General features: G+C 36.6%; 1 protein-coding gene across 1 annotated transcript; it reads right to left on the bottom strand.

Annotated features, from left to right (window-relative positions):
- Positions 1-92: 92 nt before the first annotated feature.
- Positions 93-19,904, bottom strand: clcn1a (chloride channel, voltage-sensitive 1a). Its single transcript, XM_043216994.1, has 23 exons — positions 19,708-19,904; positions 14,310-14,574; positions 14,095-14,226; positions 13,633-13,761; positions 12,447-12,580; positions 12,201-12,278; positions 11,893-11,971; positions 11,226-11,351; positions 10,921-11,005; positions 10,485-10,586; positions 10,258-10,342; positions 9,350-9,505; positions 9,008-9,077; positions 8,244-8,354; positions 7,797-8,010; positions 5,338-5,471; positions 4,823-5,010; positions 4,150-4,231; positions 3,887-3,972; positions 3,542-3,586; positions 3,258-3,362; positions 2,121-2,207; positions 93-2,035 (listed from the first exon to the last, which is right to left on the bottom strand). The coding sequence occupies exons 1-23, from the start codon at positions 19,756-19,758 to the stop codon at positions 1,571-1,573; spliced, it is 3,009 nt and encodes a 1,002-aa protein (XP_043072929.1). The 5' UTR covers positions 19,759-19,904; the 3' UTR covers positions 93-1,570.
- Positions 19,905-20,229: the final 325 nt, after the last annotated feature.

Below are 20,229 nucleotides of genomic sequence, written 5' to 3'. Positions count from 1 at the left end.
TCACTGAGGATATAATAAAAGCATTTATCATTCCTCAACAGTGACTAATATCTGACTAATAAGTATGTGAGATACATTTATACATAAAAGTGTTTTAATTCAAATGTATCACTGTTTATTGAATTGTTATTAAGTTCTGGAAGATACGAGACAAAAACAACGTTTCAAAGCTATGAATCAAACATTTGTCTGTCGATATCTCATCACGCCAAGAAGGAAAGAGATTAACGAATAAATAAATTAATAAATATGACAAAAACAAACAAACAAAAATGGAGGCAAGTAGTTATTGCTCACAGACTGAACACACATAAAATCACATTTAAAAGAAAACAGCATATCACATGAACCAAACATAAATTGTTCATAAACAACAGAGTCCTTGGTTTAAAGACATGAGAGACACCTGAGAGAGTTTTCAGAAAAAAAAAAGATGGATAGATGAAGGGGGGACATAAAGGGTTTCATTAAGAAAGGACAGTACTCACACCTTGAATTTAAAATAGCTGAAAAATGTATAAGTGGAAGGGAAATAAGTTCCAAAGGAAGGTTCAGATTCTGAAAAGGTCCAGGATGTGCCACCTGCTGGTCATGCTTTGTTTTTAAGATATTTTTGACCACTGCTTCAGAATGCAGTAAAAATATTCTTTGTTGGAAGTCGATTTTTTATATTTTATAACATAAACTGGTTCACAAACCCTTTATAAAGGCTTCATTTTAAATGATCCAGGTGTATGAAGACTTCAAGTGTATTTATGAGGTCTGAATTAATGTTCTCAACATGTAAACCTGGTTCAATATTATGTCAGTAATGTTTTGGTGCTCCAGTAGAATATTTTTTTAAAATATATAACCGGTAAATGTTTGAAGAATCCTCATTTATGTTTTTTTTTTGCAGTCTCACTGAAAAGTCAGTATTACATTAAACCACTGAATGTCAAGGGAACACAGTGAAAAAACTGTGTGTTATTGGGGATAAAAAAAGCACCTATTTGAATGCAATCTCATGATTTATATTTCTACTAGGGCTGTTGATATTTACAGATTATTTTGGAGTAAAAGGAAAAGAGGAGGAAGAGCAAGTGGAAGAGATGACATTTATTTACAGAAGAAAGAGAAACAAAAGGGAAAATGTAAGTAGAAAAAGAGGAAGAAAAAATGTAGAGGAAATAGTAGAAAAAGGAAAACAAAATTTACAGACAATTCTAGAGCAGAAGAAGAGAAGAAATAAGAAGAGAACTCTTGTCTTCTTATGTTTCTTCTTCCTCTAAAAAAAATTGTAAATGTTCTTTTCCTCTTGGAAAAGTAAAAAGAAGAAGATGAAGAAATAAAAAAGCGAAATCAAATTATTTACAGAAATGTAAAGATAGGAAAAAGAGAAAGAGAATAGAGGAAAGGGAAGCAGAAGAGAGAAACTGAGTCTAATTCAGGAAAAGAACAGACATTTTTAAACCTCTGAAATGAGCACATGAATAAAAAACATGAAATTGTTATATAAAAATAGTGTGAACATAAATACACTGATCACACCTTAAATAAAAGAAAAACAAACAAACAAACTTTACTTGTTCTAAAGGGGCTCCTCGTCCTCGTTTTCTTCACCCTCCTTGTTCTCCGGGACGGGCTGCAGGGTGGAGAGAGGGATGGGGGGTGGAGGAGACGACGGGGGTAGGGTCGGGCTACTATCGGGACTTCCTGTCTCACTGTCACTGCTTCCTGTCCTGCTACCGCTGCCACTACTGCTTCCGGTCGTCGTGCTGCTGCTGTTCCCCACGATCACCTCCCGCTTCACGCCCTCAATCCACACCTCCATCTCCTTCTTCTGCTGCGCTGGGGCCGCCGGGCCGGGGGAATGGACTTGAGGGACCACGGGTGCAGACAGAGGCGAGGAAGGAGCTGTGGTGGAGCTGGGGGAGGACGGAGGGGAGGAGGCCTGGGGGCGCTTCGAAGCTTTACGAATTGTGTCGCGAAAACTGGCCAGAGGGGGGCGCAAGCGTACGCCACTGCGCGTGGAGCCCTCGATAGCTTTTTGGAGCTGACGCAGAAGAAGAAATAAGGGTTAGACAATCTGGAAAAGAAGGACTACGTAGCCATGATGGACGGATGGATGGAGGAGCTACCTCTTTCAGTGCCACGACTCCCACTAGTTTTCCAGTATTGGTTACATAGGCATGACTGAGGCCCAGCAGAGAGAACAGGGTATGGGTCTGGAGGGAAAAAAAGAAATCATCAAGATATAATCATCAGAATAATTTGTTCCATTTATGTCAGCGTTTTCCAAATTTGTGAGGTAATAAAAAGCTAACAATTACTGCATATACTATCTTACATATTACTTTGAAATGGTTATTTTGTGCCATGTGATTATTTGCAAACCGTGAACACGCAAAAGTGTTGATGAATTATTGAAATGTTAACTTCAAATTTCAATACTTTAGGTTAAAGGGCTTGGTTGATAAAAAGTTTGTAAATCACTCATTTACGCTAATAAATAGGAACGCATCATTAGAAATTTGGCTGATATAAACCAATAATTATTTAAAAATATTAAATCATTGTATTAATTAAATGGAATGTTATTTAACATATTGCAAATTAAGATGTGCGTTATTTTGTTAAAATAAATTATTAGTTTAAATCATTTTTAAAAGATAGTACTTATTTATTAAAAAAAATAATTATTAGTTTTAGATCTAGAAGTGAATTTAGGGATCACAACAATGTACAATATGAAAAATAGATAGTCATTTTGAGATTTGGAAGATTAGATTTAGGAAATGTAATTTAAAGAGGTCATGACGAGAAACCAAATTTCCAAATTTATTTTTTGCACATTTAAGAAGAAGTCTTTATATGCTTAAAGGTGCACTCAACAAAACTCTTTTGACCCCAGCTTTGAACTTGTAGCCAATCATCAGCTTTAAGGGGCGTGCCTAGTATTGATAGGTAAATCTAATTTATTCATTTAATTTATCCAATCCAATATGATACTGAAAAATCAAAACAATTTAATATGTACACGTATGTCATGCATTCATCAGCATTACCTTCTCTAGAGCTGATTATAGCTGAACTATACTATATTCTTATGAGCATGATGAGCATTGCAACATCGACACACTTATTATACTGAACTGAATCCTGAACTCTGAACTCGCTTGAGCTAAATAATAAAACTATTATCTTCTGTAGAACTGCTTGACAGATTAAACTGAACTTGTTTCATAACTGATGAATTTTAAAACATTAACACTCACCTTATGTAGTGATGTTCTCTCAACCAGCTGGAAGGGGGAGGGATCTATTCTGATCTGATCGATATCCAGAGGTTTGTCCATCTCGGTCTCCTCCCAGGCTTTGATCTACGTGACCCAATCAAAACGACGTAATTCTTCAACTCTGCTATGCCATATTTCATTTTTTTCAGAATTAAAACATCGGTTTCCAGAAGGAATGGTAAGTGTATTATTTACATGAACACAATTACCTTTCATGTTTTAGCATCTACTTGAAAGCAAATTATTTATAGTATTGGTAATACCTGTTCTGGTGTCATCGTGTCAGTTAAAGGTGGAGGATAAGGCTCCTAGTGTGAAAAAATAATTATATTATAAATGACATGGTGCATGTGTACCAATTATTCAAACTCATTTTAGAAAAAGTATTTGCATATTGACACATTCTGTGGAAGACCATTCACTTCCCTTTAACCGCACATGTCCTTGAAAAACACTGATGAATATTAATGCAGGCCATTAGCAATACATTGGCTCTTCTCATTTTATCGACCTTACATTAAAATTTCATACATGCTGAGAGTAATTCATTTAGTGCACTTAAATTGGAACAGACACACACAAGAGACTTATAGACACAAACAATGTACCTGTGGCTGACCTTCTGTGTGTCGTTCTGAAGAGGATGAAAAGAAGTTACGTAAAATTCTCCCGAAAGACGGGGAAGGACCCTTATCTAGGCAAGAAGAGGAGGAGAGAAAGAAGGAAAAAAAATGGAAAAGACGAAGGCGGATTAGAGGATGAGTATCACTTATATCGCCTCGAGATGCTTGTTCAATGGAAGTGCTTGCCCGAGGTTTATTAAGGTTTCTAAAGAGGATGGCTTGGTTATGTTTGCTGAAGAGTTTCTCACCGGGAGACGTGTGATTGGTGGATGGTTCTGAAGGTTTGGGTGGAGGCACAGGACCGTTTCTTTCTTCTTGAACTGGTATCGTCTAAACATTCACAGAGAACAGTAAGTACAAGCTGCCATACAAAAGCAACATTTCAGGAAAAACTTATTCTTAAACCCTGTTGTGTTTTAATGGGTGGATGGACAGATGATTGATTGAAAGGAATGATAGCAAAAGAATGATAGAGCAAAAAAATGCTGGGTAGAACGAGACAAAATGATAGAATGAGAGATAGAATGATAGATAAGCAACAGAACATTAAATAGATAGATAGATAGATAGATAGATAGATAGATAGATAGATAGATAGATAGATAGATAGAAGGACAGATAGAATGACAGAGCGATAGAATGATAGAGAGAGATATAGACAGATAGAGATGTAGAAAGATAGATATATAGATACAATGAAAGAATGACAAATAGAAGGATAGAAAGAATAATAGTGATAGAAAAATAAATAGACAGCTACAATGATAGAACAACAGATAGAATGATACGATAGATAGATAGATGATAGAATTATAGACAGACAGATGATAGACTGATAGATAGATAGATAGATAGATAGATAGATAGATAGATAGATAGATAGATAGGTAGATAGGTAGACAGATAGATAGACAGCTAGACCTTGTCATCTTCATTCTCCTCTTCATCCTCATCAACAAAAGCAAAGGACTCCCAGCTGATTCTGGCACAAGGCACTTGACCTTGTGAGCTCTGTCCTTGTGTTAAGATCCGCCTCTCTGCTGACAGCCACCAATCACAGAGGGCGAGAAGCTCAGACCTCTCAATGCTGCCCAATAGAATCATAGATTCTGTTGAAGGTGAAGTGAGTTCAGAAGCCAGTTACATATGAGTATTAAAATGTTTGCTGACACTAGGGCTCTGTTCCAAAACCTGTACTGTAGAGACAGGCCTCATACAGGACCTGACTGGTTTGAAATTCTACAAAGAAGCAACTTCATGTTGCTAAGTGAACAACATGAGGTCGATAGCTTGTTGGGTTTTTAAACAGAGCTTTAGATGGTTCGAGTGAAATAAAATAAAGCTCACCTTGGCAGACTACATGCAGCTAGAAAAATGTCATAATAGGAAACGCAATTAGACTGAAGAAATTGTCTAGACAGCCTGTGTGACATTACCTTTTGAGTCGACCAGCGGGAAGGTTTTTAAAGAGGTTGAGTCCAGCAAATGCAGCACTTCTCTGTATGTCGATTGGGAACATAAAAACTTCACTTTCCTCACCATGATGTCCTCCACAAAGATGTTATACTGGCTGCAGGAAAACAGAAAGTGTGCTGTAATGCAGGCTAAAGGCTGGCGGACAGAGCTTAAAAAAGTTATAACTCTAGACCGGTACTCTCTGAACTAATTCTAATTGCATAAGAGAAGTACAATTGTCAATCTAAATAATAAAATGCACTTACTCCAAATACAAGTGCATAGTTAGAACAGCTGAATAAATATGCTTTTAAAAAGAAACAGAAAATGGCATATTTTAACTTATTCGGCTACTTTGGTAACATAATGACACATATCGTACCAGTAATAACAGGAATAATCTTTAGCAAATCTCAAAAAGAACATCATATTTTTTCATTTTAATATCATTAAGATAGTATTGTAGTTTTTATTAATATGTTTGAATTAGATTTTACTTTTACATTTACTGCTTGAATGCAAATTTTAGTTCAATTTTAGTAATTTAGTTTTGTCTATATAGCTTTTAATGTTTTCATTATTTCAGTTTTAGTTATTTTAGTACATTGAGATAAATTAAAATACCTTGGAAACTAACTGAAATAAAAGAAGTTTAAATAAGTTTATTTGTACTGTACATGTACTGTACTGAAAGTACTGTACATTCTAACACGGACATAAACAAGGTTATGCCAAATATGTTAAAGCGTGCGTATCGATCAATCAATCAATCAAGCAAGCAATAAATCAAGCAATCAAGCACTTCATTTATACAGCACTTTTAACAATACGGTTATGTTAAAGCACTGAACCGTACCAAATTGGAGAATAGAGAGTCAGTAATATATAATGACAAGATTAAACACTCAGTTTTCAGCTAAAAGCATTTCATCATGAACGCAGAGACATCATTATCTGGATCAGCTCAGTTACAATAAATAGCATTCTTTGTAATCAAATCGACGACAATAGCTAAAAAATTAAGCTTCCCCAAGCAAGCCAGAGACAACAGCGGCAAGGAGCCAAAACACCTTCAGATGTCCGGGTGGGTAACTGACTTATTGTGTGCATGTGTGGGAGAGTATGTGTTGTGCAAAATGGTGGAAAACATAACTCGGGGGAGAAGAAGAAGTAAATTGTTGAGTTGAGAAAATGTTTGTTTTCTTTGCACAAAGAAAATATTTTGTAGTGTTGCAGAAATTAAGTTGAGCCACTGATGTCACATGGACTGTATATTTATGTACTATGTTTCCGGATCTGGGATCATTTCAGCTGTGTTGCTGTCTACGGAAGGTCAGATGGCTCTCAGGTTTCATCAAGTATATCTTTGGAGCATGTTTGGAACGAAAGAATGTAAGTAATCAATGACAGAATTTAAATTTGAGGAAGAACTAACCCCTTAAGCATATTGACAAGGCCATGAAAGACATGCAAAGAATGATAAAGGCGTCATATGATGTTGCTGAAATGGGTTGATTTGTACAAAGCTTACTGTTCTAAAAAAAGAGAGGTGTGCTCTGATTGCCCAGCTTTCTAGTGCATTGTGATTGGCCGAATGCCTCAAGAGTTTGAACGTAATTCTGCGACCAGGCGCTATGACACCAAAACAATAAAAGCCATTACAATGAGGCATATGTTTCATCCAGTTCAGACATCATGACTTATTACCGTCTTTGTATGCGTCCTGTTGCATCACACCTCATAAACATAACACCATGTCATCGGAGAAACACTAACAGACAACAAACACTAATGTTACCCTTCACTGCTCAAAACTGGGGTTTGAGTAGCAGATTCTTTTAATAAGAAAATGCAACTTACTTAAAGGTTGTGTGTCAGAAGACTGCCCTTGCAGAGTTAAGAATTGCACCACATAATAGTCTCTCAGGGGGGTGTAGACAAGTCATAAGTTTTATAAAGAATATCTCTTTGGTTTTGAAACTTTAATCTTTGCAGCCTTAGAGATCTTATCTATGCAGCTTGGAGCATCTAAAGAGAAATTTTAAATTGGTCTGAAGAGAAATTTCACATCACATCATATGACCCCTTTAATAATTTGAAGCGGAGTATATTTTGGCTAATTTTGGTAATGTGTTTGGTCACCAATGGATGACCACAAAAGGGTAGATCAAAACGCAAAGCGCGTCCCTGATAAAGAGGTAATGAATAGCCCAAATCTAATGTTCGTGGATTGGCTCAGTGTTAGCTGGAAGGGTGCCAAAGCTTCATGTTGCCGCCCCTCGTTGACAAGTGTATTTACTAATAGCTCCCGCTGCTAATGAATCACAAGGACTCTGAGGTGCTGTCAGCATGCGAGGGTGAGGGAACCTGGCTGTGCTGGGAGCCAAGCTGTTTTGTCAAACGTGGAGCCACGACGGTGGCGTTTGTGACGTCTGCCCACCTTATGTGACCGAAGCCCAGCTCGGGGAGATAGGGCAGCTTCTTCACCTGGATGATGGAGTCGTATAGCGACGGTTGCAGGCCCTGCGCTACCATGTTGGCCAGGATGACGGCCACCATCATGGGAAGGATGTGAGAGATCTGACCGGTCAGCTCGAAGCAGATCACCGCCGTAGAAACGGTGTGAGTGACAGCACCCGTCAGCGCCGCCGCACCTTAAGGGAAAGGGACAAACCAATAGAGTAACAGGACAGAAAGAGGGAGGGCTGTAAGACAGGGTCATGACAGGAGTGACACAATGAACGGACGGAGAGAGTATGGACGCATGCAGCGGAAGACCAGAGATTAAGAGGAGAAAGGATAGGAACAGGAAGTGACATCATCAGCACAGTATGAGCAAACATTAGGTAACAGTGGTGGATCAGAAGAGGAGGAAAGGATGACTGACCAATGACAGCGTACCCTCCAGGGATGATGCGGTACAGTATTCCATCAAACAGGATACCGTGAGGAAAGAGAGTAGCCATGATCTCACCCACTAAACGACCGAATGCGGCACCTGTAAGATATCGCAGTGACTTTTCAAACTGTAAGAATTTTTTTTTTTTTTTTTAAAAAAGCATTTTGAGTTAGACGCGAAAGTCTGACAGTTAGTGAAATCTACTGCAAATAAATTAAATAAAATAACTGTATAAATAATAAGTGAATTTGCATAATTAACTGTTGAATTTTATTGCATAAAGTAAAATAAAATAATTAAATAAAATAAAATGAATCGAGATAAAATAAAAAAAAATTTATGTGCATGGTTAATTTAGAGTGAGATCCAAAAGTCTCAGACTACTACTGAAAATTATTGCATTTTTTGCAATTAGAAATAATTAAAAAATCTAATTATAATATTTCCTCATTCCAGTTTATATGCATATTCATATGAGTGAGAATTTACCATCAAGTACTTATTTGATTAGTGTCCTGAAATTGTGCAAATACGTAAATAATTTATAATTATTTAATTTTTTTGTCATAACACTCATTAGAAACACTTTGAAAACATTTATTTGTTCTTACTTATACTTTCTTACTTATTAAAGTACCCACAGCATGACACCATGGTTTCCTTTCTCACTATATGTTAAAGGCATTCTTTAATAAATTAGAAAATATCTGTAAATAGCAGCCACTAACAAATGAACGACACCAGTGACCTACCCAAAACAAAGACAGGCATGAAAGCTCCAGACGGGATGGGCATCGTGGTGGAAACTGCAGACATCCAGAACTGTGAGATGAATAATAATGTTTTCACATGATTGCTTTAACTCTGAAACTGTTGTCAGCACAACCTGTACGAGCCTAACTAAAGAAAAATCATTGCTTCAGCAGCCTCAAACATGACAGATGGAGAGAGAGAGAATGGATGTGGAACAAGCAGGTTTAATCGAAACCATCTAGACAGCTATAGATGATAACTATAGCTGTCAGTGCATGGTCCTTTTTTTAGTGTTTTAAAGTGAAAATTACTCAATTGAGAACAACGCGAACAAGACCAACCTTCATGATAAAGAAAAGAATAAGAATGACAAAGATGCTGACATCAGGGTGAAACCACACAGCAGAGCGGCCGAGACCAGGAGGAGGAGAGGAACCCCATATTTTAGTCCAGGTGAAGTTATCAAACAGAGAGTTGATGCACTCTCTGGGCATTAGCTGCAGGATAACACAATCAAATTCACAATTAAATCCAACCAAATAAAATAATACAAAATAATACTTCAGCCATTATTTTAACACAGACCGTAAGTGTTAAAGCAGCGGTTCTCAACCTTTGTGACTCAAATTCCAACATTTCTTCACAAAAATATCTGCTATAATGAAACGTTTTGGTTTTTAAACTTATTTTAATCAGTGGACACTCCTAGTTTGTGTATTAAAGTTCAAGATTTTAAATCGCAAAAGTTTTATCAGAATGTTCTACCAGGTTCCTACTCTTATAAATCATAAATTTAGATTTATAAGAGTAGGAACATTTAGAACATTTTTACATTTTTGTAGCATTAAAGATAAGGATTTTTGAAGTATTTTTACCCATGATTTTTTTAATATCTGATTAAATATTAGAGCTTGGCATTATTAGAAAAATATTTATTGATGTATAATATATTCTATATAATACATTATTAAAAAATAACAATGTTTTGATCAGCTTTATAAATCAACATTTTAAAATAGGTCCTCCTGACATGTTCACGTTTTCCAAGACTGGCTCCTCAAAGACAAAAAGCTCAAAAAAAAAATCATTCAGATTTTTGGTCATTTTAGCTTATTTGGATGCTTTCGGAAATTTGCTATAGGTCCCCTAGTAGGCACCAGACCCCCTGGCTGAGAACCTCTGCATTAGATGATTTTTTAGTTAAAAAATGAGCAAAACTGTATTATTATAAAAATATTTGTAATCTGACCTCTCCAGCCATGAACTGCCCAAAGCCTGGAGGGAATGTCAGTGTCGTAACCACTAAGGTCACAACAGCAGGGAAAATCAGCCGGCTGAGAAAGAAACATGCCACTTATTGTAATTATCTTGCTTGTGTAATAATTTTAAGGATTTGTGATTACAGCAAAATCACAAAGTACTGCATACTTCTGTGACGATGCTAAAGGTGATATATTGTCTGTTAATTTCTCTTACTGTTTTGTAAGGAATCGTGTGAGAATGTTCGGTCTTCTCATGAACAGGACAACTTGGCGGTTCAGGTAAACGAAGAAAGCTCCCAGGAACCCACAAGAGATCCTGTGAGGATAAAGCAAAAAATTGCATTATTCCAATGATCCAAATGCAAAAATACCATTCACGGTTTTATAAAAATACAAGCAGACTGCTGTGCTCTTGGCTGAAATGTTTCTGATCAATGCGAGCACAATTATTACGCATTTTAATGTGTTAGTGAAACATGACCTTCCAACAAATCAAATATAATGCCGCCATATGGTCATTTTGGTTAAGTTAAAGTGCTGTGTGCTCGGGTCTGCGAGTGTGTCAAGGGTTACAGTATGGCACACACACACACACAGCTTCAGGATTGCGCCCTCACCACGAACGGCACGCTCTCGCCCCGCGCTCTCACCCAATAATGGCGAACGCCGGGAGCTCCTGCAAGTCGAAAGGAAAATCCATGCGGAAGTTGGTGCGGAAGAGAGCAGTGATGGTAACTGAAACAACAAATATGGAAAAAAGCCACGTCAGACGAATGGTAGTCTATGAGTCATCTTTTTTTAGTGCAGGTTTTGACATTGGCAGGGTTTTTCAGAGATTCAAACCATCAATACAAGCTATGCATATGTAACAAAATAAACAAAGAAATGGCCTATGAGTCATCTGACGTCTCAGGCTGCCAAGACCTTCATTTACGAATACGATTTAGCATCTCACCTGCATCCTTATTAAACACAGACAGCACTCTGAAAATAAAAGCACTGAAAGTGGCAGCAAAGTATCCCCTCCAGTAGTTTCTCACAGCAAAATAGGTCGATGTGACTTCAATGCTGAACAAAACACCTGGATGAAGCACAGAAACATTTAAAGTGGTTACTGTCATCGACTTTTAAACTTTCTAAATCCAACAATCGTGATGACAGAAAATGAAATGAAAATATTAGTGAAAATGAAAACAAAATAACATTGCTCAGTGCTCAAATAACATTTCTCAAAATGATCGATGTTCAAATACAGTAGTTCTGATTAATTGTGGATTTTCGTGAAAATCATCATGCATTTCACTCAGTTGTTCAGTCGTCACTTTCATTTTACTAACTTTAATGCATCTTTGTAGAATAAAATTAAGTTCTTTCAACGACAATAAAAAACGATGCCTCCAAATTGTAATATTTAATTTTAAATCTTAATTTTTTTGCAATATTTTATTTATATATTTATACACTTTGGATGCAAAAACATCCAAGTCCATCTTAGATTTTAATTTTTCTTTTTTTTTTTTTAGAACTAAAATAAAATGTGACAAACATAAACAAACATAAACATAAACTTTATCAAAAAAAAAAAAAAAAACAGGAAAATGCTATTTCTTCAGAAACTTTACCTCCAAGAGGGGTCCCAAAACAGCATCCGACCCCCACAGCACAGCCCACTGTGAGGATGTCTGTATAACAATATGGGCTCTACTGACGCAGAGGCAGACAAAAGAGGGAAGCAGACACAGTTGAGGGCACGGGTGAAGGAACCATTTTTAGCAATATAAATGCGCAGGATGATATATCAGCGCTGTCCTCAAAAATAATGCAGAATACAAAAAAGCCGCTCTGTTCCTGGATGATAAATGAGCATATATCATTTTATGAATGGAGATGCCGAATGTGCGTTGCAGGATCTCCACGCACTTCTGCTTACCTGATAGACTCCAGAGAAGAAAGACATAAACCTGCTGAGCACAGCTGCACAGATACTGGCAATGTGAACAAAGGGACCCTAATGGATAAGAATAGCACAGTTTAAAGGTTAGCATCAGGTGGGGCTGAGGCCAGTTTAGATGACTTTACGCGCTCACCGAATCACACTGCATTTTGTATCATGGAAAATGGAAAATTGAGGCCCCTGTGTATGTTACATGAGACTGCAAAATCAAATGTGTCTCACCTCTTTGCCAACCGGCATACCACTGCCCAGGCCAGCAGTGAGTCCCACCACCTTCGCAATAAATGCCTTGAGTGTCAAATACTCCTTCAGCACAACACCTCTGAGTATGGTTTTCAGCTCTGGAATACCAGAGCCTGAGGGGAAATGACAACGTAAAAAAAAAAATCAATGTGAAAGGTCTGTAAATGAAGTTATTAATTACATTATAATCTACTAAACCCGGATCGTTTAAATTGTCAGTTTTATAGGATAAAATAAATAGTTTTACCACAGTTTGGCAATCAACGGGCTGAATAGCAGATCAACCAGAAGGTGGCGTAGTTGAACAGTAAACAGTGCGCAGCAGTTACAGTATTTTGAAGAATTTTTTTATGTGGCTGATATACTGTATATTAAATACAAGTGGCACCGAATACAGAAAGCGTACTTTTAAGAAGCAAGCACAGGGTATGTAGAGAAAAATGATTATTTAAAGAGGCATGATCCAAAATTAACTCAACAAGCATTTAATATCATTAAAGAACTAAGTATGCCTTTTAAACACAGTCAGAAAATAACTAAATTAATAAGGACAAAGCTATATTTTTTAATAAAGGTATGCAAAATATATTCTAATGAGCAACAAAAAACAGATTCTCATTTCACCTCTAGGAGACGAGGCAGAAAGATGAATAGCATCCAAAATAAAAGTTTTCATTTATAGATACATAATAAATATACACAGCTAACACTCATGTATTATTAACTTTTAGATAAAATATAAACATACAGCATGTATTTAGAAAATATTCACATGTATTTATATTTTTGTAATTTATATTATATATAAATATACTTAATATATATAAGAAAATTATTCAATATATACACATGCATGTGTGTGTGTTTATACATACATAATAAATATACACAGCACACAAATATATTATGTAAACAAAACTTTTATTTTGGATGTGATTAATCACTAATATAATATTAATAATATGTATATACTAAATATTACTTTTTTTCATTACCAAATATCCTATATATACAGCAGTGAATATTTGAAGTGGATCAAAACCTTTCATCAAATCAAAATCAAAATGAGGTCTTGTTTTAAGACAACTTTGATTAACTTTAAATTATATATATACAAATAAGTAAATAAAAACGAAAAAACTAACAAAACAATGAAGCTACACACCAATGGCCTGAGGAGCGACCAGGTGACAGAAGAGGGACGCAAACAGGATGAGCACCATGGGATAGAAGACCCAGACCAGGTACTGCAGTGGGATATTTCCCCTCAACTCCCCATAAAACCACTTATAGGCTGAGAGACATGAAGAAGGACAGAAGTGATGGAGCGCACGAGGTAGAGAAAGAGAAAGACAGCACAGAAGACAAAAGCAAGCAGTATGTAGACGTTTTAGAAATGAGAAGTGGGAAAAACATGGAAAAGAGACAAAAGAATATGACATATAACACTATAGGCAAAATAAAAGAGGTTTTGATACATGAACCCCCAAATCTATTGCTCTCGATATACACGCTGAAATACATGAATTACAATAAATAAGACGTCAAATAGATACTAGCTAAGTACAACATGTATCGCAAAATTAAGTAAAAAGACAAGCAGATGGAATTCTGGGAAACGTAGTACCTTGTAGACTCTTGGCACTAGCATAATCCATGGTCCAGCTAACTAACGCCATGGTTATACCCAACAACACCAGAAAGATCCAGTCTTCTCCCAATTTCGAGACGAGGAACTTCTGTACTCGAGCCACACAGTCTGGGAAAACATCACAATCCCCATCAGAATCCAGACCTCACATATATTTCCTACCGGCTTTTGCAAGGCTCATTGTTATTGACCTCTGCACTTGGAGTAGGATCTGCGTTTCTTGAAGGAAGATGTGTGGCCCTGCTCCTCCTCCTGCCGGTCATGAACACAGCCTACATCCAGCTCCACTTGGTGGCGGTCCTGATGACGGCTCCGGCTGTGACTGCGCCCGTGGTGACTGTGAAGGTGGTGTCCGTGGTGGTGATGTCCATGTTTTTTCCGCTGTCTCTCCATCAGAAGGCGAGTGGCCTCTCTCCTCTGGGACCCACCAGGGTGCTCCCTGTACTCTCCATATAGCTGAGCGCAGAAGAAAATCACAAGTCGACATTTAACTGAAGCAACTTACAGGTACAATACCCAAAGAACAACTTAATAAATTACAATTTAATATTATAAATAACAAACTATTAGAATGGTTCACAATATTTAAAATAAAACTTAACAACTACTACATTAATGATGCTAAAATATATACCAGGTCAAATTATTTCCCACTACAATACAACACAACTGCCGATATACTTCTAAAATTGTCAGTACATAAAAAATCTATTTTTATGTATAATATCTAACAGACAGAAAAATGTATTGCAATAAGATGCCTCTGGTCCCTAAAAGCTTTCTAGATGCAATATTAACAGTATTTCAGAAGGTCAGCAGTTAATAAAAGTTAAAGGGTAACACTTTACAATAAGGTTTATTACTGTAGTTAACATTAGTTAACTACATTAATTTTAATTAATGTTCATTTAAGCATTTACTAATGCATTATTAAAATTACAAGTTGTGTTTCTTAACATTAGTTAATGAACTGTGAACTAACATGGGCAAGCAATGAACAACTCTATTTTTATTATCTAACATTAACAAAGATTAACGAAGAGTGTAATAAATTGAGTGTTTATTGTTCGTTCATGTTAATTAATACATTAACTAATGTTAACAAATGACACCTTATTGGAAAGTGTTGCCAGTTAACGTTTGAGCAAAATCAATGCTTTACTTTTGTATATTAGTACTATTACTATTTTTATTAACAATATAGTCACAACTATATACATTTTAATATATTTTGCATTTCATTTTACAGTTTATTTTTACATTTTATGATTCATTAATATTCAAGAAGTCATTCTTTCCTGCAGTCACTAGCTCTTCAGGTTTACCATGTTAAATTAAAGGGATTTTGCTCATTCTGTTTGAACGATTACTGATACTGTTTAGCGCTTTGACGCAATCTGTATTGTTAAAAACACTATAATAATATTCAAATTATTTTTAAGTGCTTTCAATGTCCTTTCAACTGTTACAGAAACATCTTTTAAAAAAATGTTACAAATTAAAATGTTGCCTTCATTTTCGAAAAACAACACGATGCACCCGAGAGGTGACAGAGGAGAGCGAGTCCAAAAATAGAGGAAAATCTTCTCGACATGCTTCGAGTAAGACCACCGGCGGAAGAGCAGTAGTCTACATTTAGATTTATAACCGTCCGGATAAGACCCAGACATCTGGAAAATACATTCCCTGTGTCTTCATTCCCATTACTTTCTCTAACGTACACCCACCCCCAGAAGTTTGACCTGAAACAAAAAAAGTGTTTCTATCTTACATCTATTAAATGAGACAGATGTTTCATTAAAACCTGTAAATCTCATGAATTGCTCTATAAACAACTTTCCTAATGATAGGGAGAGTAAATAGGATCGGGAAATAATGTAGGGCTGTGAGCATAACTGTAATTTATTCATAAGCATTTGAAATGTTGACTTATGGACTAGCAGATGCTATTTTCAGTATGGAAATAAAGATGTGAAGAGTTAATGTGAATCTGACAGAAGCATTCAGGTTAAGAAAAGTTTTGGCTGGTACACGGCCACAAATGTGCTTCATATACAGTCATTTTAACACAAAAATCTCTAATTTCTATATGCTAAATGTTACACTGCCGATGAAGGAATCATACATTTTGGAAATGTAATGCAGTAAACAATGAAAATTACTGTAGATGCAGAGGGGTCAAATACTCATTTCACTTGGTCAAACATGTTTGCATGTTTGTGGTGATTTTCACGCTTAAAAAACCTAAATAAAGTGAAAATGGGAAATTTTTCTGGGAGAAATTTCAGCAGTACTAATGTTATTGTCTTTTTACAATGAACCACTATTATTCTAAATAATTTTGTAAATGTTATATGGGCAACACATAAAAATTAAATGCAAAAAATAAATAAATAAATAAATAATAAAATACATATTATATATTAAAAGAAAAAAAAAAAAAAAATATATATATATATATATATATATATATATATATATATATATATATACTTTTGAATTGTAGTATTAGCTATAAATGTCTATTTTTTTATCTTATTTAAAACCATTTTTCTTTACTGGTTTAGGTGTATTATTTTACAGAAGATATTAAACGTGTATCTATATGTGTTACTATTTGCAGTTTTATTGAATTTAGGTGCTCACTTTCACCTTTGGAATGGGCCCATGTAGATGATAGGTTTATCATGTATCTCTCTTCCTCATAACACATCTCACTCTCATTCCATGCATCTATCCAGTTACTTTCACCCGTTCCCACAGTACATGTAATCCTTTGCTTTCTCCATATTTCACCCCCTCCTCTCTTCTCATCTCGTACCAGTCTACTCCTACACCTTCGGTCTTCTACACCCCCCGCAGACCCCCTCGGTCTGCCATAGATTGGAACTACCCCCTTTCTACCCAGGGCCTGTAATACTAGCCGCTAGGCTAATAATAGCTTCGGTGTGACCCAATGTTCACAGCCACACTTCCCCACACACCTCTGTGGGGATCTTTCTATCTTCCAATTTGTTCTTCCGTCTTTCAAGGACTCCCAAGGAAAGTTGGAAACCTATAATCGCTGTCATGCTAACTAGCACTAAACAGCTAACAACAAATGGGGCGCTGAGGCAATGGGTGCAGTTCACACGTGCATGCACGTTGAGCACAACCAATGATTTTGTCATTTTAAAAAAGTAAATACTAAGAACGCATCAACAAATACATATCTGTGATCAGTAGGGCTAATGTGCTCAAGCTAAAGAGTGATGAAAAGGGTTTTTGATGGTATGCTGCTGTGCTTTAGGTCATCCTGATGGCTATATGGCAAGGCTATCGAGGCAATTGTCATGGTGTTGTCATGTGATGTTATGTAAAGTCATATGTAATTCTGTTGAAGGTCTTCTAAAATAGATGTTCTTCCCATGCTGGGATGACCACGCTTGTCAACATATCCCAATATGCCTGGCCTTTCTGTCAAAGCTCCTTTAACGAAACGCATGCGTTGTATAAAAGCAGCAGTAAAATAGTTAAATACATGAACACATAAAATGATTGACCTTATTTGCGAATCGAGCGTATAAGTGAATATGCTCGGATGTAAATATCGTTGGTAATTTAAATAAAGCTGAAATAAAATCGTGGTTAGAAATTCTATATTGGCAAATAACAGAAATGACATGCATAGGGTGAAGCACTGAAATGACTAAACTAAATCAGAAATTGATGCTAAATGTAATACGAAATTACCAAAAAAATTAACTAAAATTAAAGAAAAGTGTAAATGCTAATAATACTATTTGTATAACTGAGACAAATAGCTAAAGGGTCTTTACTAAAGATTTTTGAGCTTTGCTTTCTATGAGAGTGCCTGGATGTGGATTTTTTGTTTTGCAATATAGTCCATATTTTTTCACGTTTTGGTTCCCGCTCTGGAGCATCCATAGTCCCGCACGTGATCTCTTGATGCGACCCTGGTCCAGATTTTTTTCTTTGACTATTAGCTAGGCTCATAACAACGTAATAGTGAACGGTATCACAAAAACTTGCGCAAACAATTCCTAAAAAAACAGCTAGAGGTTGCAAAGTTTGTGATGTTAGTCTGCTGTTGGTTGCCAGTAGCCATTTCTATTATGCAAATATATCAAACGACTGATAAAACTCAAAGGTGATCGCTGAATGGAATATCTGCTCATTGTCATTAAGTTGAACTCTTGCAATTAAAGACATCCATAAAAACTGAAAGTCTTTGAATGCATTATTGTTTTCTTGCTGCAAATCATTTGAAGGCTGAGGTATTCTATGTGTCCCATAACCCAAAATGATTACTGATCAAATATTTACTTGTTTAACCAATGTTACAAACAGTGACAAGAATGGCAAAACATGGCCTTGACTGATTACATAAGACAGTGATATTACATTGTTTATAGTACACTCTAACCGAGATGTATCATCGCCATTTCAAACACTTAAACGTTCAACCTCATTCATCTGCCCTTCAGTCAAAGCAGCAATCACAGCAGACAGTCAATCACAGCAGATGTTCTGGAGCTCAAGGGACCACATCGACCGTCTCCCATGACAGGCTGAGATTAAGAAAGACATTCGTCATCTATGATTGGGTGTCCACTTACACTACCGTTCAAAAGTTTGGGGTCAGTAAGGGTTTTTAAGAAATTCATAGAAATGATACATTTATCTATTCAAATGTTACAAAAGATTCTTTCTATTCAAATCAATCCTTAAAAAAAATAAAAATCACAGCTTCTACAAATTATTAGACAGCACAACTTTTTTTCGAACACTGATAGTGAAAAAAATGTTTCTTGGGCAGCAGCATATTCATATGATTTGAGAAGAATCATGAGAGGACTGGAATAATGATGCTGGAAACAATGCAGCTTTGCATCACAGTTATAAATTACTTTTTAAAATATATGAAACCAGAAAACAGCAATTTAAAAATTCCTTTCTTAGTGTATTTTTTAACCAAATTAGCAGCGTCGGTGAACATAAGGTTCTTCTTTAAAAAAACCCCAAAACATTAAAACATTTTACTGACCCTTAAGATAAGGATTTTAAATGTTAGAGAATGAATGTTCTATGTATATGTTTTTTTTTTAACCAAGTATCTTGAAAAAACATCTGGTAGTCGTTTTTATCAACCTTTTTTTTGGTTAGAAAAAGTGCAAAATACACTTTCCCTGATTTACACAATATTACTTTAAAACTAGAAAGATTATGAAAGAACACGTTTATTTTTGCATAATAACTGCATATTTTTCTCATTGCAAGTTGCACTGCAAACCTAAACAAGCTAAATGAACAGTGCACACCTCTTCGAGAGAGATGGAGTGAAAGGGAGAGAAAATGACAAACTCCTGTTGCACTTTCCCGCGAGTTCTGCAGCCCAGCGTTCAACGCGGTGACTCAGTCAGTACAAATATACACGTCATGCAAAGATTGTGCAACATCTTTCAGCCCGTACGATTTCAAACGACAGAAGAACAGCAATTCACAACAGACTAAAGACTAACAGAGAGAAAGAGCAGAAGAAAGGGAGAAGGGAGACAGACAGAGAGCAGGAGAGAGACGGGGACTGACCACAGTCTGCTGGTATCTCAGAGCCTTCCTTTGCGACGCATCTGCGGCCATTGACACACTGTCACTGACCCAAAAATAAACCGCCTGTCTGTCTTAGCATTCCCACCCTGGGGTGGCACGGACTGAGGGAGAGAGGGCACATGTAAGTTCTCTCGCTCGAGCTCTCTTTCCTGGCCATCTCTCTCTCACACACCTTCTCATGTGGTGCAGCACGGCTGTCCACTCGCCCGACTAAGCCCTGCGTGTGTCCGTTTACGCGGACGTGCCTGCGTCTGGGACACATACATGTGTTTATGCATGTGTGTGAGAGGTTGAGAGTTACAAAGAGAGCGTAGATGCCAAACTAAACCCATCTGGCCCTTCATTAGCGCGGCCGGTTTGTTTAATAGTGGCCAATCCTGTCGCCCCTGGCAACAAACTAAGACTTTGATCACCTGTTCATTTGGAAAGAGGCACAGTGAGGGTTTGAGCGGGTGAGGGAACTCCCCGTCCTCTATGAAACATGATGAGGGCAGCGCAGGG

The sequence above is a fragment of the Puntigrus tetrazona genome, chromosome 19 (genome assembly GCF_018831695.1).
Source record: "Puntigrus tetrazona isolate hp1 chromosome 19, ASM1883169v1, whole genome shotgun sequence".
Classification (NCBI taxonomy): Eukaryota; Metazoa; Chordata; class Actinopteri; order Cypriniformes; family Cyprinidae; genus Puntigrus; species Puntigrus tetrazona.
This window is presented reverse-complemented; position numbering and strand designations above follow the sequence as displayed.